This window comes from Rhagoletis zephyria, unplaced genomic scaffold (genome assembly GCF_001687245.7).
Source record: "Rhagoletis zephyria isolate East Lansing unplaced genomic scaffold, Rhagoletis_zephyria_1.1 Rzeph_scaffold_01267, whole genome shotgun sequence".
Classification (NCBI taxonomy): Eukaryota; Metazoa; Arthropoda; class Insecta; order Diptera; family Tephritidae; genus Rhagoletis; species Rhagoletis zephyria.
The window spans coordinates 94249-118986 of NW_016158351.1; the positions used below are offsets into that span (position 1 = coordinate 94249).

Here is a 24738-nt window from a genome sequence, read left to right on the forward strand (position 1 = left end):
TCAATTCTAAGTCGTCATGTAAGCAGACCGACCGAAAGCGATTGGGTGGAGCTCAAGAGGTTAATAAAATATTTGATTGGCACTAAAGACTTGAAGCTAAAACTAGAAAGTAAGAAAACTGAAGTTCTGGTGGGATATGCAGACGCCGATTGGGCACAAAACCGTGATGACAGAAAATCAAATAGTGGATATATCTTCAAATATAGAGGTGCTTGCATAAGCTGGAGCTGCAGGAAGCAAAATTGTGTTTCATTGTCCTCAACAGAAGCAGAATACATTGCGTTGGCAGAGGCTTGTCAAGAGGCATTGTGGTTAAGAAAGCTAATTTTAGACTTCGAGTTGTCAGAGGTGCAGCGCATTACTATTTTTGAAGATAACCAAAGTTGTGTAAAGCTTGTTGATAACGAAAAATTTAGTCGTAGAACAAAGCATATAGACACAAAGTATCATTTTGTACGCGACCTAAAACAGAAAGATATAGTAAATATACAATATTGTCCGACTGATAATATGGTTGCAGATTTACTAACCAAGCCATTACATTTCATTAAATTGAATAAGTTTAGAAGCGAATTGTTATTGAAATAAGTTTTGTATTTTTGAGGGGAAGTGTTGGATTTTTGGAAAACACTATACGAATATTTACTTGCTAATATTGTAAAGCAAAAATACTTACTCACTATTGTTCTTATTTTCAAATGTGAAAAATGTATACGAGAAATTTTTCATTCTAAAATAAAACTTCCTATCTACAACTTCACTGCGTTTTCATACATTGGGAGCATTTCCCAATAACATCGACACGGATCACTATCTTGTTGCAGCCAAGATACACACATGCCGATGTGCGCAAAAAAAGTGCATCCAGCAACACAGGGAGAGCTCGAAATCAAAAAGCCGCAATCCACAACGGATAACTCACACCTTCTCTACTCAACTTCCACACCTGCTCTTTGAGAAAACACTTCCAACAAAAGATATATGTGGCACCGAATCTCCCGCTCACTGTGCACTGCTGCCGAAGATGTAGTCGGATTTCAGCGAGCCGCAAAAGAACAATTGGTACGGTGTGGAATGCCACCACGCTGCAGAGTAAAATGATACCACCTACGGGGCCATGCTGCGAACGAAAGCAATACGAGTTATGTGGTGAGTAACTAAAAAAGCGACACCAGAGAACGTTGGTAGGTAGAGCTTGAAATGCTGGTCGATAGGAAAACGCCTAAAAATTAGAGTAGAAAATGAGGCGACTTACGACCACGGCGGTAGTGTGGTAAATCCATCATTGATTAGATATCCACAATGCGTCAAAACTTGAAATGGACCCGCTAGAACAAGATCGACACTCACCATCTTTATTCCAATTCCAAAGCCGCTTTCGAATGAGATTTATTTTCTCAGCCCATATAATCTATAAATCGCATGATGCATACCTCTGGAGGCATATAGCTATAGTACTGAGAAGTGGTATTTTATCGAACCCAAGTTACTGAATTTAAGTTGCAAATATTAAGAACCCGCCGTGACACCTGTCAGAAGGTTACACGTTCACGCGGCGTACCCCCGGAAATATTTTAAGGTAAACTTAGGGGGATTGATATCTTTCGTATGCCTAGCGCGCAGACTTTATAAATTCATAGTTTTAAACGGCCTAAATACCTCAACTCGCTTAAAAATTATACAACATTAACAAAAGCAGTACAGAAATAAAATTTTACATTTTAAATAATTTTTCAACGTAGGTGGAAACGCTAAAAACTCTAAAAAAAATATCCTCATATTTAACAGTTGTTTTTTGGCCTAATGTACGTACATTCATACATATGCACGAACATATTAATATATATTTAATCGAAGTGAAAAGCCAAGCCAGAACATTGACTCTTCTCTCTCTTCCACAGAGACTCAAACGGTGGTCGGCGAATTATCTGAGTGGTCGAGACTCATCAGTTATGTTTATAGACAAATCGAGCAAACCTAAAAACTAAAACAGGGGGTTCCACAGGGTGGTGTCCTTTCCCTATTACAGTTTAAATACTATATTTCCAAGCTCCCTCAACCACCACAGGGAGTCTCGATTGCCTCTTACGCTGACGATTGTTCGATAATGGCGTCTGGGAATGGAATTGAACACTTGTCCTCGAAAGTAAACGGTTGCCTAACCCTCTCCCCAACAAAATCCTCGGCTACCCTCTTTACCACCTGGCCGAAGGAGGGNTCTTACGCTGACGATTGTTCGATAATGGCGTCTGGGAATGGAATTGAACATTTGTCCTCGAAAGTAAACGGTTGCCTAACCCTCTCCCCAACAAAATCCTCGGCTACCCTCTTTACCACCTGGCCGAAGGAGGTCAGACTACCGCTGGGTATTCACGTCGATTACACACCAATTCCGACGATGAATAACCCGAAAATACTCTGAGTAACTTACGACAGTCTGCTCTCCTTCTGTGCGCATACAACTGCAATTATCAACGCAGTACAGAGCCGCAACAAGGTCCTCAAGTCGCTAGCTGGCAACATACAAGGCAACTGGCCGGCCGGTTCTAAATTACGCAGCACCAAAGTGGTCGCCGGGGACCAGTAAGACGCAGTGGACGACTCAAAACACAGCACTCCGGACAGCGACCGGATGTTTTCATCATGCCTGCATGACGAGGCGCANACATACAAGGCAACTGGCCGGCCGGTTCTAAATTACGCAGCACCAAAGTGGTCGCCGGGGACCAGTAAGACGCAGTGGATGAAGCTCCACACGACTCAAAACACAGCACTCCGGACAGCGACCGGATGTTTTCATCATGCCTGCATGACGAAGCGGTAATACTCCCCATAAAGGAGCAAAACACAATGCTCAGCAAGCAATTTTTAGTAGGAAGCCACAGACGTGGACACCCGAACAGACACTTGCTTGCAGAGAAGCCTTCGCCAAGACATGTCAGAAGACATCTATACGAACTGACGTATGAACTCCAGAGGTTCATAAAGCCCTCAGCGGCATTCGCAGGGAGTCGGTCTCAAGTTATGTAGACTCCAGACCTGTGAATGCCATTCTAGGCACACAACCTGACGTGGACGAGCCGGAGCTTCGTCTACTTCGTCTTCCTCGGTACACTCGGACCACAATAGTCCAACTTCGCTCTGGCTAACAGGTTAATCTTGTACCTGAGCAAAGTAAATGCAGATGTGCCAAACGAGTGCCCAGCATGCGGAGAGACATCCCACGACTCGAGACATCTCTTCGCATGCCAACTGAACCCCACTCTACTAACGCCTCTGTCCTTACGGACACGCTGTACGCTTCTTGGGTCTCCCGTTAGTAGAGCTTGACGACAATGACTGAGATACTAGCCGATCTGGACGGGGTTATAACCACAACAACGAGTCAATGTTCATTAATTGTTTGTGTTTTGATTAAATTAAGGACTGTTTTACGTCGAAGAGTTAATTTGCATGCGACAGTAAACATAAAATTTTTTGCTGATACATATGTATATGAATGTATTAACTTTATTCCATTTCAATTAATTCTATTTGATTAAATTACGTAGCTTTTAATGTTCACTAAATACTCACATTAAATCCGGATGTAGTTGTTGTACTTTGCGGCATTGCGATAATTTCGAGAGTGTTATCAGCACACGATGAAAATTCGTCAAATCGTACAGCATTGTGGGCTCGAAGAGATCTGAATCCCGAAGTCCGAAATGGTTGCGGCAAACATCCAGAAAAAGTTTTATATTTTTACAGCATAAAAACTGAAAATAAATTGCACACGTTAAAATGATAAATGCAAATGTCGATCTGTATGTATTCATATGTATGTATGAACATTAGGCTGGTCCAAAAACAGTAAAGTCGGACTTGAAATGCTCACACCTCCTAGGATTGTTCTATGTCGAAAAAAGTATACCCCTATTTTTTTAGTTTGAGGTCTCTTAAAGCGCTCAAAGTTTTCCATGTATTTTTTTATGGGAAAAATAAAATTTTTCGTAGAAATGGTATAGAATTCTTGAAAATCAACATTTTTCAATCAGAAAACTCTGGTGCTCTTCAGGATACTTTCAGTAATAATACCCAATTGTTTATTTAACCATTTTTTAATACTAACGATTTTTTATTGGCCGCCCCATTGCATATTTCGGCGTTTTTGTGTATTTTTGGCGGACCTATAAATTATAGTTGCGATGAAAAAATTGTTGAATAAACAATTTGGTATTATTATTGGGAATCTCCTGCAGATAAACAGAGTTTTCTAGTAGAAAAGTATTGATTTTTACTATTCTATACCATTTCTACGAAAAGTTGTTTTTTCCCCATATAAAATACATGGAAAACTTTGGGCGCTTTGAGCGACCGCTAAATATTTTTTGATTTAAAAAAAAAAATAAGGGTCTATTTTTTCGGTATAGAACAATCCTAGGGGATGAGACCATCGAAATTCCGACTTTACTTTTTCACATGCATGCTTGGACCACCCTAATGAACATACATATGTATAAGCAATGTTGAAGAAAGCAAAATAAAAAATACACAGAAAAAGCTCTTAAATGTATTTGCAAGCAGAAAGTTTTCAAGTAAAGTACATTTTCGCACAACAACCATAAGCCAAGTTGAAAAGAATTGCAATTGAGGCTAAAGGTAGGGAACGTGTGAATAGTACATGGAATAAAAAATGACGGCGCCATTTGTAATTTGCAAACCAGCAATGCTCTCAACGCAAAGGCAAAATGACCAAATTAGTGCAAACCACAAACGATGAAAAGCCAAAAGGGAAGAACATCCAAATCATAGGCAAAACTTTTTGCCAAGGCTTAAAAACGTACTGACTTGATGAAGAAAGAAAAAAGAGAATTCAATAATGTTCAACTTTCGGCTGGTATATTTTCGTCCAGTGAATGTAGCTATTCTTGGAAGTAAGTGGAAAGGATTTTATGTTTTTACAACAATAAAAGCATGGCAGACACTTGAAAATAAGTGATGACATATATAAACTGGGCACATCACGATCCTCTCGGAAATTGGGTATCTCCCAGTAAAATTCCCCGCTTAACTAGTATAATTCTGGGACGTTTGCATCCTCTTGAGCACCCCAAAGGGGGAGATCTCTACCCACCTTTATGAGTTATAACAATGAACCTATTATTGCTGGGCGTGAAGCTCGATATTTCAGTGTCAGTTCCCCGAGAAAAGTGACCTCTCTCAAACCACTGGTTACTTGGAAAAAACCATGTGCTTTAAAGGTAAACACAGCTAAGACTGAGCTAGTTATCATTACCTCACTGTCTTGCAAGCCATGTAGACACACCGGTGAACATAGTTGACATAGAGAAAGTAGATAATGTGCAACATCTGTTATGCCATTTCCCGGCTTAAGGTAGAAGAAGATTACGCTCGCTTGGAAAACTATTGTTTCAATGACTTGCAGAGATTTTACAAGAGGTAGTAAAAATAGGGGCTTTGGCTTAATGAAAAGCAACAAGAGGTTTTTACCCGAATGAGCTTCTTAATATCGAAAGGAATTGGTAGCTCTATATGTCAGTGTTGGTACACACCGGCTTTTCCTACTGGTAGGTTCATTTCCAATTGGTAAGTTGGTAAGATGGATTGGACGGATAAGTATATCCAAACATTTTGGCAACCTTGTTCGTTATTGTGCTTGACTTCCCAGTGCGAAAATGGTCACCGGTAACATCGTCACTAATGAGGATTTCGTGACATCGTCGCACTTGCTGTGAATCCTAAACGACATATAGCTGACAATCATACTGGTGACAATGCATTCAGGTGTACTCCTATCAAAGACTTATAACAGACTTGAATGTCATCAATGATCACTGCCTGACAAATTCATGCAGATGACATCAACGACAAAATTACCATTTATATGAAAGAGTCATGAACGACTTCCATATAAATGGAGCCCAAAGTCATTTAAGACGTAACTTTTCCGTACAAGACACTTAAGTGACTAATGTGCATGACATTCGCTACTGGAGGGTGTCGCGCGTTTTCTTCCATATAACGCGTGATCAAAATCTATTTTTATATGGAAGAAAATGCCCAAGAACCTCCACAAAAAAAATTCTAAAAAATCAATAGTAATTCTAGCGACTTGAAACTTGCACTTTATTTTACTAAAATTGAACGGAATACAAAACTGCATACTCGAAAATTTTCTATAAAGCGTGAAATTATGATTTTTATGGTTTATGTTATAGAATGAACTATATTTAGACATTTAAAAGGTTGGGAATAGCGATAAAATATTTTAATAACTATTTCTTTCGTATTGTAACCATTTCCTCTTTGACGGTAAAATATATTTTATCGACATAAGCTATTTGGTTTGCCTCTGAAAGATAGACNTTTATGGTTTATGTTATAGAATGAACTATATTTAGACATTTAAAAGGTTGTGAATAGCGATAAAATATTTTAATATTTCTTTCGTATTGTAACCATTTCCTCTTTGACGGTAAAATATATTTTATCGACATATGCTATTTGGTTAGTCTGTGAAAGATAGATTTAAGTTGTTTTGTTGAGAGTGACCTTTGGTATTTAGAATTTCTACAGGGTTGCCACCTTTCTAAAAAATTTTAAGATCTTCACCGATCGTTGAACTAAAAAATGAGTAGCAAGTGAAAGGATAATATCCATATTATCGTCTCTGGATGTGCAATAAGCTTTTATTTTTTTTAGTTTCATATAATACCTGAAGGCATTTTTTGTTAGAGACATTACATTTGCACAGTTCATTCAATTATAAAAAAAATGAGGTGTCCAATGAAAGGGCTTGGCCCATGTGCAATAAAGTTTTATTTTTTCGAAGAGAGTTGCCACCTATGCGAAAGATTATATGATGTGGGCTGTTCGTTGGACTAAAACTGAGTTGTCAAATAAAAGGACTTGGCCTCCAGATGTGCAATAAGGTTTTATGTTTTTGAATAGAATAAAAAATTATAAGATCTACGCCGTTCTTTGCATTAAAAACATGAGATATCAAATGAAAGGCCTTGGTCATTAGGTGTGCAATAGCGCTTTATTTTTTCAAATAGGGTTACCATTTTTGTATTTTCTCCAAATGCGTTTATGTACATACATATATACACACCCAGCGCGTGGCGAAGCCGGCTAGTTATTGATAAATGTAATTCTGTAAAAGACGCAATCGTAAAATATAATAAAAAGTTCTGATGAATGAACCCTGCAGAAAAAAAATCAATTGATAAAAAATAACCCACTTGTAGTTAGCTTTTTTGCGGGATTTCTATAAAATATATAACTTGTAGTTAGCTACAAAAAGCTTACTTGAAACTAGTAGGCAAGTAATGCAGGAGATTATTTTCTTTAAACGCGTTTCTATTAAAATATCCTGCACTTCGCAAATACTTTTTCGAACTGGGGACAAATAAAAGGAAGATCGAAATTTCATATTATCATTTTGCAGTTATAGCTTACGGAGTTCGAATATGGGACCACCTACAGCAGAATATGTAAACAAATATGAAATGTAATAAAATAAATAAAGTAGATAAATAAAAAAATAAAAAAAAATATGTTGTTCTTCCAATTGATATTTTATGTCCAAAAGTAGTTAGTTACAAGTTAGTTACATCAAATGCAGAGGACTATTTCGCAGTCATCGCCATAGAAATATAGTTAGCTTTCGTCAAAGAAAATATACAGATAATAGTGACTTTTAGATTCTTCCTAATCAACTTAAAGTTAGCTTATAGTTAGATACATTTCCTGCAGGGCAATATATATGATACGTAGCACGAATACAAGTACACATGTACATATGTATGCACATATTACTATGAAGGTAAAATGGAAACCATATGGGATGTATACATATGTGCATTACTGGAAAATACAAGTAATATACAAAATTTAAGAGAAAAGCCAGTGCAAATAAACAAACCAACCAAATGTGGGTGGAAGCAAATGCATATTGCAGATGTGAATTTTATCCAGCGTATGATGGTGGTCTATCCTATTATATCGAGGTTTTAGAAGACCGCAACCGGAGCATACGGCAGACTGAGGCTAAGATATATATACATATACATATGAACATATAAACTTATTTATACATATGTATGTATGTGTATATGGAATATATATTCAAGCGAAGTCGTGCTGTGCAAATTGTATTTTATGGCATTTATGAAACCCTTACACATGTACATAAATGTTTAACAGCTGTTTCAGCTCCTCTGAACCTTCCATCCACGTTTATTAAATTTAAAACTGCTGAGAACCGAAGCCAACACGCGCCACAAGAATAACATATTTGCACAAAACTACAAACCTATGTACGTATCTATACTAATATATATATTTTGAAAACCAATTTTTTGTGTTCGCAAAGCTCGAGAACGGCTGAACGGATTTTTTTGAAATGTCGGACACCTACCGCACACGTCCCAAGGATGGTTATGGGCTAAAAAATTTCGATATATAAAGGGGGCGTGGCACCTCCCATACAAACCGAATTTTTCATACTGTATATCTCTGGAAGTGTTCATGGTAGAGTTCTGGAACTTGATATGGAAATATACGAAATCAATCGCATACTCCTGGATAAAAAAGTGTTAGCTATTGGAAAAGGGGGCGTGGCACCTCTCATACAAACTGAATTTTTCATACTGCATATCTCTGGAAATATTTACTGTAGAGTATTGGAACTTGGTATGCAGATATATATTATCAATCGCATACTATTGGCGAAATACTATTGGAAAAGGGGGCGTTGAATGGTAGAATACTGGAACTAGGTATTGCGGTATAGGAATTCAATCGCATAACCTTGGAGGAAAATTGGAGCTATTGGAAAAGGGGGCGTGGCAACTCCCATACAAACCATACGGCATGTCTTTGGAAGTGTTCATGGTAGATCAGATAGCGCAAATTGGGGATATTTGAAAAGGAGGCGTGGCACCCATACAAACCGAATTTTTCATACTGGTACAGTTCTGGAACTTCGTATGGAGATATGTATGTATACTCATTTTTTGTGTGTGTTTGAGTGGGTCTTTTTATGGATGGTTTAGTTTCACAATTTAACCCGCCAGTTGGAGCTGAGTTGAGTTACTACTAAAAATCTTATTTATGATCCGATTTAGCTAATATTTAACAAAGTACAAGTTTCAAATTACTTAAAATTACCGTTACATTTTTATATATTTTTTCTTTGTCCAGGATGCTTCGATTTACATCCATATAAAAAGAAAATATATGGAAGCAAATGGGACAAAAAAGAATTCTAAAAAATCAACCGTAATTTTTAGCCATTTGAAGCTTGTAGTTTGTTGTACTAGAATTCAATGAGCTACAAAACTGCATACTCAGAATCTTTCTAGGAAATCTAATTAAAACAGTTAGAAATTTTTATGAAAGTTTGTTGAATTTTTTTTTTTAATATTGCACAAAGTTTTAAACTTGGATTTGCACGGGTTTTGTTAAAGAATGAACTATATTTTTATAAAAAAATAACCAAAATAATGACAATAAAAATAATATGTTAAAACTTGCCAAAATTTGGTGCGGCTATAATAATTTCGACCACTGTATATATTTGTAACAGTATGAGCAATACTATTGCAAAAAAGTAATGCCAGGTGGCGCTGGAGTCGAGTTATTACTAAAAATCGCCAAGTGAGAAAAGGTGTATTGGGAATACAATCGAGGGGCCGAAAAAAAAACTGAAAACCATAGTAACAAGAGAGGATGTGAAACCCAACTCATTTTCGAAGGGAAACAAAAGAAAATAACTCTCTCTTATTCAAATTTTAATTGGATAATGGGCTGGATTTCGAATTCATAACGAAGGAAAAATACATTGGATAACGAAGGTTCCGTTTTGTTGGAGAATGGCTTAGTTCTCGAATCGAATACTAATCTATTCCACATTAGTTATCTAAAAAAATATTGCTTTTCCGATCGTTTTCGAATTTTTAAACAAAGCCCAATGTTTATTGGGTAAATATTTCTATGGGCAAAGCTGCAACTTGATGCTGCGTCAAAGTGCTTCCTCGTTTACCATTACTGCACAGCAGAAAACTCCTTCTAATTCATTGCAAAAGTTGGCTTAGCACCGATTGCAAACCACTCCGATTTAAGTGCCATGAAATTGCTTCAAGTGAAAATATTCCACAAAATCTAAATTTTCTAAGAAAGTTACTGTGGTAGAAGCAGACATAGAAAATCTATGGCATTTGGTTGAATTCGCTTGAAATAAGATGGTTTAAGATGACCTAAATACAACGTGCGACACAATATAATTTCGCTTGAATTTTATACAATTGTCTGTATTAAAGAAAGCGAATCGTATTGCTAGAAAAGGAGACAAAATTATGCTTCAATTGCCTCCAAAGATAGCTACAACTTTTTTTATAACAAGTAAAAACTTGTCAAATAACAGGGAAAACAATTGTTGTGAACTTTTAGTAGTGCTTTCTTAGTTTTAAGAAAAAAAGTTACTAAAAATCTAAAAATAAATATTTTTTAATTATTTATAGAAAACAGTGCTGCGATAGAAGTTGTGTACTCTTACTAAAGCATAAACGTATCACTACCACTTTTTTCAAAATTTATTTTTTGATGCAAAATGGCAGATAAGTGATGCAAAACTACGCCATTAAAAAAATTTAAGTTATCTCTTTCCGATTTAAAAATATTCAAAGTATAAAAGAGCCAATCCTATGGTATAGTTGATTAAGAAAATGCGCATGCATAGATATACAGGAGAAACTATTCAAACGAAAAAGTGTCAGTGGCTGAAAATTCACATTTTTTGCAGAAAAAGTTCAATAGNGATATACAGGAGAAACTATTCAAACGAAAAAGTGTCAGTGGCTGAAAATTTAAATTTTTTGCAGAAAAAATTCAATAGTACCCTACAAATACAAGTGTCCCCAGCTTATTTCAACTGAAAAACTTGAATTATATATATATCTCATGATTCACTGATCGGATCTTAACCAGATTGGTATGGGACCATCTCTGAGACACTACCTTTCCGATGCAAAAAGAATTATCGAAATCGGTTGACGTGGTCCAAAGTTATGCGGTAACATACATAAACAAAAAATTAAAATTAAAAAAAATATAAAAAATATAAAAAAAAATATTCCGACGAACTGATAACCTCCTCCTTTTTTGGAAGTCGGTTAAAAAACAAGTAAAGAAGTATAAGTTCGGACGAAACCGAACATTAGATACCCGGCGCACATATAAAATATCGTTTTTCACCTTTCAGTATACTTACGGTGACCATATTAACCAACGTAAAATAAAGGATTTTTTCAAAATGATTTGGGAATACGTACATACAACTTGTATGATAAAAGTACCTTACCCATATCGTAACTTAAATCAAATATTCACCAGTTAATTATATTATTTATATGTACAAGTTCCCCTGCTGTAGCGAAAAATTAAGCCAAATCCTTTTCAAGGACTTCCTTTGCTACCAAAATGCGTTTACCATAATTCATACTGCACAACGAAGCCAGCACACATTGGTTCAAAATTGGAATTGGAATGTTCATAATGTACTGGAGCCTTCATTTTTCAACTAATTTTTACTTAAAACCAAAAAAATATTTATTTTGGTGAACATTTTTTACAACATTTCAATTTTTTTGTGTATTTTTTTTTTTTTTTGAGAGAGCCATACAATTGTTTTTAACTAGTTTTTTTTTATGTAACATTTATTAACTGGAACCGGAAAATACATTTTCTTCAAAATTACTACTTTATCTGCATTTTGCACTAAAACATTTAATATAATCAAATAAAAGTTCAGAAATTAGGCTCAACCGGTCTGTTGCAAATATCGTAAGCTTTCATAAAAAAAATTAAAATTAATCAAATTAAGTGAAAAATTAAGGCTCCAGTGAATTACGAACACTAAATGCCAGTTTTTAACCACTGTGCAGTAGGGGATTTATTGTTCTCTTTCAGTGGAACAGTGGAACTTTCCCTGTACTTCATAGATTGTACAAAGATTACGGATTAAATAGAAACCCTTAAGTGGGGTGCGAAACAAACTGGCAAAGGTTTTCATTATATTTTATAAGGGACAGTTTTATTTTTTCATATTCTGCGTTTAAAAATTTATCTCTGAAAAATGCAGAGCCGATTTAAAGGACCGTTTAAGAAATAAAGGACAAAATGCGTCCTTTATTTTGAAAAAAATTATAAAGGACAGGGGGTTAAAATAAAGGACTGTCCTTTTAAATAAAGGACGGATGGTCATCGTAAGTATACTGCATGATAAGCAAGGGGTATTTTTCAAAACAGTTCGATAATATGCTATGATTTATTGAAATAATTGGACCAAGTTTGGTGGAAATCGGTAAGGCGGTTATCGATATACATTTATGTAGTCATAAGTGGGTGGTGCCACGCCCATTTAACCAAAATCAAAAATCTTGTGTCTTGTTAAGTGATCGTTGTAAGTTGGCGTCTTTAGTCTTTAGTTATTGAAAAATCTGAGTTTTCTGAAATTTACCGTTATATCGTAAGTGGCAGTAATTTTAGTCCGATATCAGAAATTTTCAGCATATTGCTTTTTTGTGCCAAGGTTGATAAATGCGCCGAGTTTGGTAGAAATTGATAAACCGGTTACCGATAACACACATATGTAGGCGTAACAGGGCGGTGCCACGCCCATTTTCAAATAAATTTCCTAAGTATCATTTCCTGCTAAGTGGTCATGGCATATATTGATTTCGAGCAAATTAGCTTAAATAGTTAATAATTTATCGCACTTTTCGTATTTCTGTAAATTGCGGTTATATGGTAGGTGGGCGTGGTTCTGATTTCAAAAATTTTCAACGGGTTTCTTAGTCAAGCCCTAAGTAATGTTCGCACCGAGTTTGGTGGGACATCAATAGGGGCTCGGCAAATTCAGTAATAAGTAAAAATTGTTATCTTAGGTCAATACATAAAAAGTGTGCGAGATTATTAATTGTAAAAATACAAAAAAAAAATATTCTTTTCGTAAGAGATTTGTAAACAAATTAGTTAAGCAGGAAAAAGATTAACAATCAACTCGCATGTCAAACGTAAAATGTACGTAAATTGATTTTTAATGCGCTTACTCGCACTAATTAGCAAAACTTTTACCAATAGCTATATAAATATGAAGCGACGAAATGAGTTAGAATACACACTTCGCATTCTACAATTATCACTGGGATACATGGATATGAGTAAAGTTGCAATACTTCCAGTCCTATTCATCCTTTCAGTGGGCGTGCCAACAAATGCTGCTCCAGGCAATAGCAGTTTCGCCGGTAGCTTGCTCGAGGTACCACAAAGTCGCATTTATGGCGGGCAGAATGCTGCCGAAGGACAATTCCCCTACCACGTGTTAGTATTACGGCACGCTGATGGATACATCGCCATCTGCGGGGGTGCGATCATCTCGCGAAATTATGTTGCCTCAACGGCATCCTGTATACAGGTGTAAGCTACTTACATACACATACATATCTAATAACCAGCATTTTTTTTATAAGCTCATCTCTTTTTTAGTGATTCCAACACATCCTACTCAATACGTGCGGGTACCGTAAAATTCAACTCGGGCGGCGTAGAAGTTCAAGTAGCTGAGGTGAAAATACATCCTGAGTATAGCTCATTTAATAACGATATAGCTTTACTAAGACTCAGCAGTCCACTAGATTTCAACGATAACATAAAACCGATACTACTTGGTAGTACTGAGGTTCCTGAGGGCTCATCGGTCACTATAACCGGCTGGGGTGTAGTGTCGAGTGGTGGATTGGCCGATGTGTTGCAGTATAATACAGAGCAAGCGCTAAGTCACGATAACTGTGTTAAGCGTATTGGCAAATTGGCTGATTCAATGAGATGCTTCGCCAAGAGTACTGGTAATGGTATTTGTGATGGCGATTTTGGAAGTCCAGCAGCTTACAATGGGGTACTAGTTGGTCTAGCAACTTTCACCATTAACGATTGTGGAAACGATATACCAAATGGATTTGCCAACGTTGTTTTTGCAAGAGATTGGATTCGGGCGAATTCTGATGTTGATTGTACTTGTTTTGCTTAAAATAAATATGTAGATACTTCAAATTAAAAAAGCACTACCAGAAATTCACTAAATTTTTTACGGGGTTTAAGTGAGTCAATTTTTGTAGGTACTTGAATGTTTTATTTGTTTATATTAAAATTTTTTAGAGCAAAGGGCAGAGAAAGTAGCAATTTTGAAGAAAATCGATTCTCCGGTTTAGGTAAAGTAGTAGTAGTAGTAGTAGTAGGTAGTTGAAAACAATTATAGTGCTCCCCAAAACGAAAACAAATCGCACAAGAAAAAAAAACTGAAAATACTTGATATGGAACAAAATGCGTAGGACAGTCAGTAAAAAAAAATTTCAAAAATCAACGCGAATTTTTTAGACATTTGAAATTTGCACATTAATGCACTATTATTTAATGGACTAGAAAAGTGCATACCTGATTTTTTTTTAAATTCTTATTAAAAAGTTTGCGATTTTGCTGAAACTTTGCAGATTTTTTTTTAATTTTCGTACATAGTTTCATTCTTGGATTTAAATGGGGTTTTCTTCAAAATTGATACTTTCAGCCCGATTCTGTGTACTTGATAAATTTAAAATCTTTATAATTTGTCACTTTTTTATTATTTATCAAGAATTGGTATTCTAGCACAGAAATCAAAAGCTCTTTTCTTGATAAATTATCAAGATTGAAAATGCTATTGACAAATTGAAATTTCATGTGAAATGTATAAATTTTGTATCTTAATAAATTTGTTTCTAACAATTAAATACTCCATGTGCCGGCATTTGAACCTGCGACACACGGAATTATAGTCGACATCTCTACCTACTCGGCTACGGCAGTCAAAAGCTTTTTCGCTTTTAAATTCATATTTTTCATATGTGACAATGAAATCAGTTCCACTCATGTGGAAATCAGTTCCGCTAATGTGGAAATCGTAGAGCTTTTTGTTTTATAAATATTGACACAGAATGCGAACGAAGCTTTTACTTGATAAAAATCTTGATGAAATTTCTTTACAAAAAATTTATCAAGAAAACATAGAATTGGGCGGTTTGTCTGCTCTTAGCAGTAAAACATTTAATATTAACAAATGGAAATTAAAAGGTAGCATCTTAAACCTCTTCAGAATTTAATTATCTTTCAAAAAAAATAAATGAAAATAGATTTTGATCATGCGTTATATAAAAGAAAACGCACAAAAAAAATCTAAAAAACGGTAATTTTTAGCGACTTGAACCTTGAACTTCATTAGACTAAAATGGCCTACAAAACTGCACACTCGAACATTTTCTAGAATTTTTGGAATTTTAATAAAAATTTGTTAAGTTTTTGTGAACGTTATATAAAGTGTGAAACTTTCATTTATATGGTTTATATCTGTGTTCGTATGGAATAATAGCATATGTCGAAACGGTGGCTTTAGTATAATGTAGCATTCGCAGTATACGATTGCGAATGACGCACTGGGGCCGAGCCGTTGAAGAACTTTTGGCAAATAAACGTGCAAGAAATAGTTCCAATACTAGCAAGTCAATATTCTTATTAAGTCTCATCAAAAAATTCCTTGTCATTTAAAAAATGTAGGGAATGCCGCATTATACTAAAGCCAGCTTACCGACATAACCTACTATTCTATACGAACACAGATGTTATAGAATGAACTATATTTTCATAATTAATTAATGCAAAAATTGTTTTATGAAAATAATTGTGAATATTCAGCCTCATTGCGCAAGTCGTAAATTAGACTAAACGGAACGACTCGACAACATTGGCATTACCTAACGTCGTGCTGAAATAAGTAAATGACGAAAGTCGTCGAAAACTATCCAGTGCTGCGAAGTTTTTTCGTTTTAATTCACTAGTCGAGTCGAAAGTGTTAACCAATGCCATGCAATTTTGATACGACTACTCTCGAAGCAACCCTACCCGTAAGTGGCACCCTGAAACTGTGCATATGGAAACTGTGCATACGAAATAATGCATATGAAAAAAACCGAAATAATGCATACGAAAAAAACTGAAATAATGCATATATGCACAGTTTCGGTTGAAAACCGCAATAATGCATATTAGAAAAACCGAAATTATGCATATGCACTCTTTCGTTTGAAAACCGAAATAATGCATATGAAAAAAACCGAAATAATGCATATATGCACAGTTTCGGTTGAAAACCGAAATAATGCATATGAAAAACCCGAAATAATGCATACATGCACACTTTCGTTTGAAAACCGAAATAACGCATATGAGAAAAACGAAGTAATGCATACATGCACAGTTTCGGTTCAAAACCGAAATAATGCATATGACAAAAACCGAAGTAATGCATACATGCACAGTTTCGACTCAAAACCGAAGTAATGCATATGACAAAAACCGAAATAGTGCATACATGAAAACGAACTTCTTTCTGAGTAGGCGGCCTTCGGCCGCGCTTAGGGATTATAACCCTTACTAAGTAGAATTCTCCTTTCTGTGTTGCCGGAAAAGGGGGCCGGAAGTATTTTTGCGCAGAACTTCTTTCTGCGTAGGCGGCCTTCGGCCGCGCTTAGGGATTATAACCCTTACTAAGTAGAATTCTCCTTTCTGTGTTGCCGGAAAAGGGGGCCGGAAGTATTTTTGCGCAGAACTTCTTTCTGCCTAGGCGGCCTTCGTCCGCGCTTAGGGATTATAGCCCTTACCAAGTAGAATTCCTCTTTCTGTATTGCCGGAAAAGAAGAGCGGAAGTATTTTTGCGCAGAACTTTTCTCTGCGTAGGCGGCTTTCAGCCGCGCTTAGGGATTAAAACCCTTACTAAGTAGAAGTAAATAATTCATATTAGAAAAAACGAAATTATCCATATGCACACTTTCGTTAGAAAACCGAAATAATACACATAACAAAAACCGAAATAATGCATATGGCAAAAAACGAAATAAAGCATACATGCACAGTTTCGGATGAAAACCGAAATAATGCATATGTGAAAGACGAAGTAATGCATACATGCACAGTTTCGGTTGAAAACCGAAATAATGCATATGAGAAAATACCGAAATTATGCATATGCATACTTTCGTTTTAAAACCGAAATAATGCATATGAAAAAAAAAACGAAGTAGTGCACATGCACAGTTTCGGTTTAAACCCGAAATAATGCATATGGCAAAAACCGAAATAAAGCATATATGCACAGTTTCGGTTGAAACCGAAATAATGTCTAAATGCACAGTTTCCATATGCGCAATTTCGGTGCGGCGCCCCGGTTTGCCAAAATTATATTGCGTCAAAGTGCCATTCGGGGACACCGGGATTGTATTGTGTAGGTCAATGCCTAAATACCTTCATTGACTCATTTACCCTTACAGCGACTTGACAAAATCAATAGGTATCCAAGAATGTCAATAAATACAACTATTCGGCATTTAAGGAAATTTCTCACCCTTTTTGTCTTGCATTTCTTCAAATTTAAAAGGTAAACATGTCACTACTAAAATTTAAAAATGTTCCTAAAACTTGCAAAGAAATTTGGAAAAGAAATATCACTGTTTTTGTTTTTAGGAGTAGGGTGGGATTGTCAATGATAAAAGTGAGAGTGAGAGAAAGTTTTTCCTACAAAACCTGTGTTATTTACGAGAAGTTTTTTATACATATGCAGGATATCTGTTATTTTGACATCTCAGCCAGTTACGTAAATATCGACTAAAATGTGTACAATATGGGTATCAAACAAAAGGTTGAATTCATATTTGCAATTTAGCATTTTATTTGTACATACTATTAATATTATATCTTCTAGACGTTTATAAGTTTCGCGCCACTGCTAAATAAAATAAACATTTTCAAGTTGACTGACTTCAATTCTAAAATCAATTGGAACAAAGTATCCCGCCACACTTTTTAAAGAGGTTAACCACTTAGCCAATAAATTGCTGGAGCTCCACCCCCAGTCGCACCTTTTATAGCTAGGAAGCCTGATAAGAGGCAGGTCGATCACCGGCAAAGATTTTTTTGTTTTTATGTGAAAGCTTCAAGAGCAGAATAAATTATTATAAATATTGCAAAAAAAAATTCTCTTGAAATGCCAAGGCGATCACATTTTATAGGCAGTTATCTAATGTGTGAAAACTTTTTCTTTGAAAACGTTGTAAATAGATTACCCAATCGGCAATTTATCAACCATAGACAAAGCAAATTGCGAATGTAAGCTATTTTCACAAGCAGTAATTAGAAGAACTTTTCCTTATATAAAACATAGTCAAAAGCGTTAAAGCATTCAATTCATTTTCGACGATTAGCCGAAGCGAACATGGAAGTCAAGGAAATTTCCGTTCTATTCTTTGTCATCCTTTTTCAAGTAGTGGCAATCACAAAGGCTGCACCGGCCAACAGCACCTCATCCCCGACCTTGCTTGAATTACCACAAAGCCGCATTTATGGAGGCCAGAATGCTGCCGTAGGACAATTTCCTTATCATGTGTTGGTGACACGTCATGGCGACGGGTACATTGTCGTTTGTGGTGGCGCGATCATCTCACAAAATTATGTAGTGACAGCGGCTCATTGTGTGGATGGGTAAGCAACGACTTAATACACAGTAACTACCGAGTTTTTCGATCAGCTTATCTCTTCTTCAGTTATTCCCCTTCAGACTACTGGATTCGTGCTGGCACTGTAAATTTTAACTCCGGTGGCGTGGAAATACAAGTGGCTGAGGTGAAGATCCATCCCGATTATAGCTCATTTAATTACGACATCGCTGTGCTGAGGCTCAGCCATTCACTGGATTTTAATAACAACATAAAACCGATACCACTTGCTAGCATGGAAGTGCCCGAGGGTTCAACAGTGACAGTAACCGGCTGGGGTGGAGTGTCGAGTGGCGGCCTGGCCGATATATTGCAGTATAATACAGAGGAGGCACTAAATCATGACACTTGCGTTAAACGTATGAATGTATTGGCTGAGTCGATGAGATGCCTTGCCAAAAGTGCCGGCAATGGTATTTGTGGTGGTGATTCTGGCGGTCCGGCAGTTCACCGCGGAGTGCTAATTGGTGTATCATCTTTCGGACTTAACGGTTGTGGAAGCGATCTGCCAGATGGTTTTACTAATATTGTGGTAACCAGAGACTGGATACGGGGAAATTCTGATGTTGATTTTTGCTGTGGTGCTTAAAACAAATGCTAGCCCCTTTAGACCAAAAAACAGCGAAATAACTACACAGATTTTGTGTAAGTCAGTTAGGGTATGTACTAAATCATTTATTCATTTTAAGCTAAATTTAGTTGTGTTTAAAACCATTGTAAATAAATTTAGAAGAGACTAATTGCGAACTAAGGACTTTTCGAATTTTCGAAATTCAACAAATAGTGCATTTCTTGAGGTTGGAAAAAAACGAGCAAATTTTTTTTTTTCGACCTCGAATTCGGGTTCTGCGATCGAAAAGCTATACGATATTACTTGCTCCCATTAACTGGAAGAAAATGAAGTGCTTTGTTTTTTTGGATAAGTTTTAAAAAATTGTATTTCTACAATTTTTAATATTTTCCGAGCTCAAGTCCACATCTAAATCAGACAGAAATTTTTAGTTTTTGCATTCGTTTTTATTTGCCAATATTTCGACTTCATCCTGAAGTCATCCTCTGGAAAAATTCAGGCAAATCGAAGTGCAGCGCATAATTTTGTGAGCCAATGTGCATACAGAGAAAATACTTCCTTAGCATAAGTTTAATGATTTTTGAAAAGCGTTAATTTACTGCCATTAGGGTGGTACATTAGGCGGATAAGAACAGAGAACAGGCGGGTAAGAACTAGATAGACCATTTTAGGTCAATGAACTTCGGAACAAAAAAAAATATTCTCCTCGCGACAAGAGCGTTCATATACATATACATATATGTGTATTAGTTATACTTTATGAACCGGTCTAATGTATGTATAAAAAATATGCATCCAGCCCCAAGAAAAAAAGAAAATTTAAAATTTCTTAATCAGTATAAAGCTCTCAAGAAACAAATCTACATAGCATTAGGTATGTTTATTTCTTCAAGAAAATTTACAACAACGGTAAGGCACGTGTACAGATATAATAAAAAATATTTCTTGCGATTTTTCTTGAGAGCTGGAAGCTAATAACGTTTTCTTTTCTACAAAAAATGCTTCCTTTTCATTGGACTCTTCTTAGCTTAAGCAAAATGTATAAATTGGTACGAATTTTTAGACCTTTCTAGCATAAAAAAATTATTTGCTCGGACTAGGAATCGATAGAAGGACGCGCCTTTAGCAACTCGACTACGAGGTTTTAGTTTTTTAAACTATACTTTTTTTATTTAACCTTGAAGGTTGGCTAAACGGTTTTACCCACCGTGAGGCATCATTTTTATAAACATACTTAGATTTTCAGCTTTCCATTTTTGTATAACTAAACCTGCACAAGTATGCAGTTTAAATATTACTAGGACTTTTCTTTATTTTTTTATATCTTTTTGAGCTTAGGTTTATATGAGAGGTGTGCGTAAAAATAAACCGATTACAGCCATTTTAAGGGCGTTTGCTTATATTATCATTACAAATATCTGGTCAAAATTTCGGAGTCGTGCATTCATCGCTGCGCTTTTAATTCTATTTCTAAGCGTTTTTGAGGTTAGGTTTGTATTGGAGGTATGCTTTAAAATAAACCGATCAAAACCATTTATCGTTTTTTTCTTCTTGATCTATGTCCTTAGAGGTTACATACAAAAAAGTTAAACTCTACGCCTACTACTTCTAAGTTTCTCCAAAAAATGTATATGGCTGAATCACTGTGCGGCGCTAGATAAGTATGTACCGTTATTTGCATATTTTAGGACACAAATAAGTATTTCTTCCACTCATTAAGCGACCGTGAATTTTACTTTTACATTGTGGTTTTCCAAGGACACAGCATGACGCACAATGCGCTAGGATTTGTTTAAGTATAAACATATGTAGATATGTACCTATGTATGAATGTACAAATGTATGTATATACAACTTCAGCAAGATTAATGTGTGGCTTCCTTACTTTTTGGCGTTATAAAAAAGGAAAATTTTCTTGGTGAACCTAAATAAACAATTCCACACTCCCCTCCCACTAAAGCACATAAAAATTGCCACATGTTACATGTTACACAAAATAACTTAAAATAACGTAGAAGCTCAACAGTTTTAAATAAAATACTGCTTGATAAGCCAACATTTGCACAACCACACTTCACTTTTACTCTCGTCTTTGTGGTATTTAATAACACTTTAGAAAACATGAATTGAGGGTTTCCGTTTGCGTATAAGTCCTTGCAGGTATGAATACTTCACTGGCTACAATAGTACAGTACTGTGCAGATAAAAGTTACCACTTTAAAGTAAATTTTTTTTTTTTAATATTTTGTGTCCGTTGACTTGTCATAAGAAAATATAAATTTTTACCTTTCATGAAAGAGACATGGTACTTACTATAGGTTTGATCCGACTTTTGTAAATACCAAAAGAAGAAGACATACTCATGAAAAATTATACCAAAATGATTAGAACGGCGATCTGATTATGTCTGTGAAGTTGGCATACGGTATGACGCAAAACGAAAAAAAAAAGTTGTTCTGAGTAGCCTTCCAATAGTTCTAGAGTTCTTGAAAAGGGGAAAAAAAGTTCTGGATATTTTCACAAAAAAAAATTGATTTGAAAATTGGGTATGCCAGATTCACGCAGCATACGACATGTGGCAAAAAGGCAAATAAAAAGTTGTTCTGAGCAGCTTTTTAATAGTTCTAGAGTTCCTGAAAAGGAAAAAAAAAGTTCTGCAAAATTACGCCAAAAAAACACTTTTTTCGAAAAAGTCGAAAATGTTAAAATTTTTAAAATAATAAAAATTAAACCTGTTCTGAGTAGCTTTTCAATCGTTCTAGAGTTCCTGAGAAGGAGAAAGAAAGTTCTGCAAAATTACGCCGAAAAAAACACTTTTTTCGAAAAAGTCGAAAAAGTTAAATTTTTGAAAAAAATAAAAAATTTAACCTGTTCTGAGTAGCTTTTCAATAGTTCTAGAGCTCCTGAGAAGGAGAAAGAAAGTTCTGCAAAATCACGCCGAAAAAAACACTTTTTTCGAAAAAGTCGAAAATGTTAAAATTTTGAAAATATATAAATTAAACCTGTTCTGAGTAGCTTTTCAATAGTTCTAGAGTTCCTGAGAAGGAGAAAGAAAGTTCTGCAAAATCACGCCGAAAAAAACACTTTTTTCGAAAAAGTCGAAAATGTTAAAATTTTGAAAATATATAAATTAAACCTGTTCTGAGTAGCTTTTCAATAGTTCTAGAGTTCCTGAGAAGGAGAAAGAAAGTTCTGCAAAATTACGCAGAAAAAACTTTTTTTGTCTAAAAAGTTAAATTTTTCAAAAGTAGATTTTCAAAAGTTCTATAGTTTTTGAAAAGAAAAACCATTTCTGCAAAATTACGGNCCTTTTTTGTCGAAAAAGTTAAATTTTTCAAAAGTAGATTTTCAAAAGTTCTTAGTTCTTGAAAAGAAAAACCATTTCTGCAAAATTACGGAAAAAAATGTTTATTCAAAAATTTATACTTCACAGTTCATTATGTTTCATTTCAGAATTTGTATTCTTTTATATACACAACCATACTTGGGCTAACGATTTCGTTTTCTTCAACATGAGATAATTTTTTTTTCATATCATCGTACCGGTACCAACCAGGTGTATGCCGCGTAGTGCCATCCTGCCCGAAAGTAGTGTACAAGGCCTTTCAATTCATATACCTCCCTTTCCACTATCAGTTTCATTGGTATGTCTCGAATCTGACGTGGTATTCGGGTCATTTTGTTGAGATTGATATAATCGTCATTTGTGAAATCATCTGTGTCAACGAATAAATGGATTCCGTAAAATCGATCGACAGTTGGAGTCTCGCCGCAGCACATTAATACAGATTTTCGGGAATCATCCACTGCTTCTTGGAGATGCTGAAAACCGCTTTTGAAAATGATTTTCATATTAATTTTCAGGGTTGGTTCTATTATAGTATTTTTAACTTTTTTGACTTTTTCGAAAAAAGTGTTTTTTCGGCGTAATTTTGCAGAACTTACTTTCTCCTTCTCAGGAACTCTAGAACTATTGAAAAGCTACTCAGAACAGATTAATTTTTTTATTTTTTTCAAAAATTTAACTTTTTCGACTTTTTCGAAAAGAGTGTTTTTTCGGCGTAATTTTGCAGAACTTTCTTTCTCCTTCTCAGGAACTCTAGAACTATTGAAAAGCTACTCAGAACAGGTTTAATTTTTATTTTTTTCAAAATTTTAACATTTTCGACTTTTTCGAAAAAAGTGTTTTTTTGCCGTAATTTTGCAGAACTTTTTTTTCCTTTTCAGGAACTCTAGAACTATTGAAAAGCTGGTCAGAACAACTTTTTATTTGCCTTTTTGCCACATGTCGTATGCTGCGTGAATCTGGCATACCCAATTTTCAAATCAATTTTTTTTTGTACGTGTACCAATCTTCACCGTCTGGTTTGATGAAGGGTTTTCTGTACTCCATGATGCGCGGTCCGCAATAAATGCCTTGAAATTCCTAGAAATGACTAGTTTTGGAGCTACTGCGTCCCCCATGTGCATTATAGGTGTATTTGTGATTTTCGTTAGGACCTTCATGTGAACTGTCATGTTTCTGGTTTCAATTCGGAAGTATTTAGGATTTTCGTAGCCGAAAGGGTGGCTTCACTCTCTATTAGGATTGGGAAGGGTGGTATACCCCGACAGTACTGAGTGCATCAGCAGGGCAGGTCCGAAAAGCCCTCGTTATACCAATGCACACCATTCGGTGCATTTTACTTAGTTTTGTACTAGTCATTTGTCAGTAAGTCAATTTAGGGATTATTACCCATCGCCTTGTTGACGGTTGCAATCAAATGTGCGTTCCAGGTGAGTGTCTTATCCAGCCTGACCCCAGGTATTTTGCTTCATTTAAATTTAGTCAACGATAACTTTTTCCTCCGGATAAACGGAACCAGAATAGTTTTAGTGGAACTAATGGATAAACCTTTGGTGTCAAACCATATACGTGATGCTGCCTCCTATTCTGAAAGACAACTAGAAGGGCGTACCTCCAGCTAGTAATGCATTTTAAGCAGTATTTTTTTATTCTTTTTTTTCTTCAAATATCAGAAAGGTCTAGCTCTTAAGTCCTCAATTAGAAGGTGAATAACTTTTGTATTTGTCCAATTTGTATGGGTTAATTATTCATAATTAGCAATATGTATGCAGTAGTAACTTTTACCTGCACAGCACTGTAGTTTTAAGCTTGCACAACTCATGTAATGATACGAGTAAAAGATACATACATATATATCGTCGTTTAAAGTGTAAAATCGCGTTTCAACAAAATGCAAAACCGCGTATCAGCAAAATGCAAAACCGCGTATGTGAAGTTGTAGAAATTATTTTCTAGAGTGTAAAAACACTCATATTTCAAAATGCAAAATAAAGCAATCGCATATCTGCCTAGTATATTTCAGGACGAATGTATAAGGATTGAGCCAAGAGCTTGTGTGAGCAAATCCAATTTTTGGCAGCCAATGTCAGTTACGCGGTTTTGCAGAATCACAATACGCGGTTTTGTACTTTAAACGACGATATGTAGTATACAAACAGGCGTGAAGTCAGCTTACGTAT

The 24738-nt window shown here is 35.6% G+C and overlaps 3 protein-coding genes across 3 annotated transcripts in view; 2 read left to right on the plus strand and 1 right to left on the minus strand.

The window, feature by feature from the left end:
* Window positions 1-24738, minus strand: part of Vav (Vav guanine nucleotide exchange factor) — a 64022-nt gene that overhangs the window by 29553 nt on the left and 9731 nt on the right. The window contains exon 2 of the mRNA XM_017616761.1: window positions 3577-3758. Within this exon, the coding sequence (XP_017472250.1) occupies window positions 3577-3758 (182 nt within the window). The remainder of the gene's footprint in view (window positions 1-3576; window positions 3759-24738) is intronic.
* On the plus strand, window positions 13145-14134 carry LOC108363400 (serine protease SP24D-like). The gene is made up of 2 exons (XM_017616759.1): window positions 13145-13485; window positions 13555-14134. The coding sequence occupies exons 1-2, from the start codon at window positions 13160-13162 to the stop codon at window positions 14093-14095; spliced, it is 867 nt and encodes a 288-aa protein (XP_017472248.1). The 5' UTR covers window positions 13145-13159; the 3' UTR covers window positions 14096-14134.
* Window positions 18332-19384, plus strand: LOC108363402 (trypsin delta/gamma-like). The gene is made up of 2 exons (XM_017616760.1): window positions 18332-18627; window positions 18690-19384. The coding sequence occupies exons 1-2, from the start codon at window positions 18362-18364 to the stop codon at window positions 19228-19230; spliced, it is 807 nt and encodes a 268-aa protein (XP_017472249.1). The 5' UTR covers window positions 18332-18361; the 3' UTR covers window positions 19231-19384.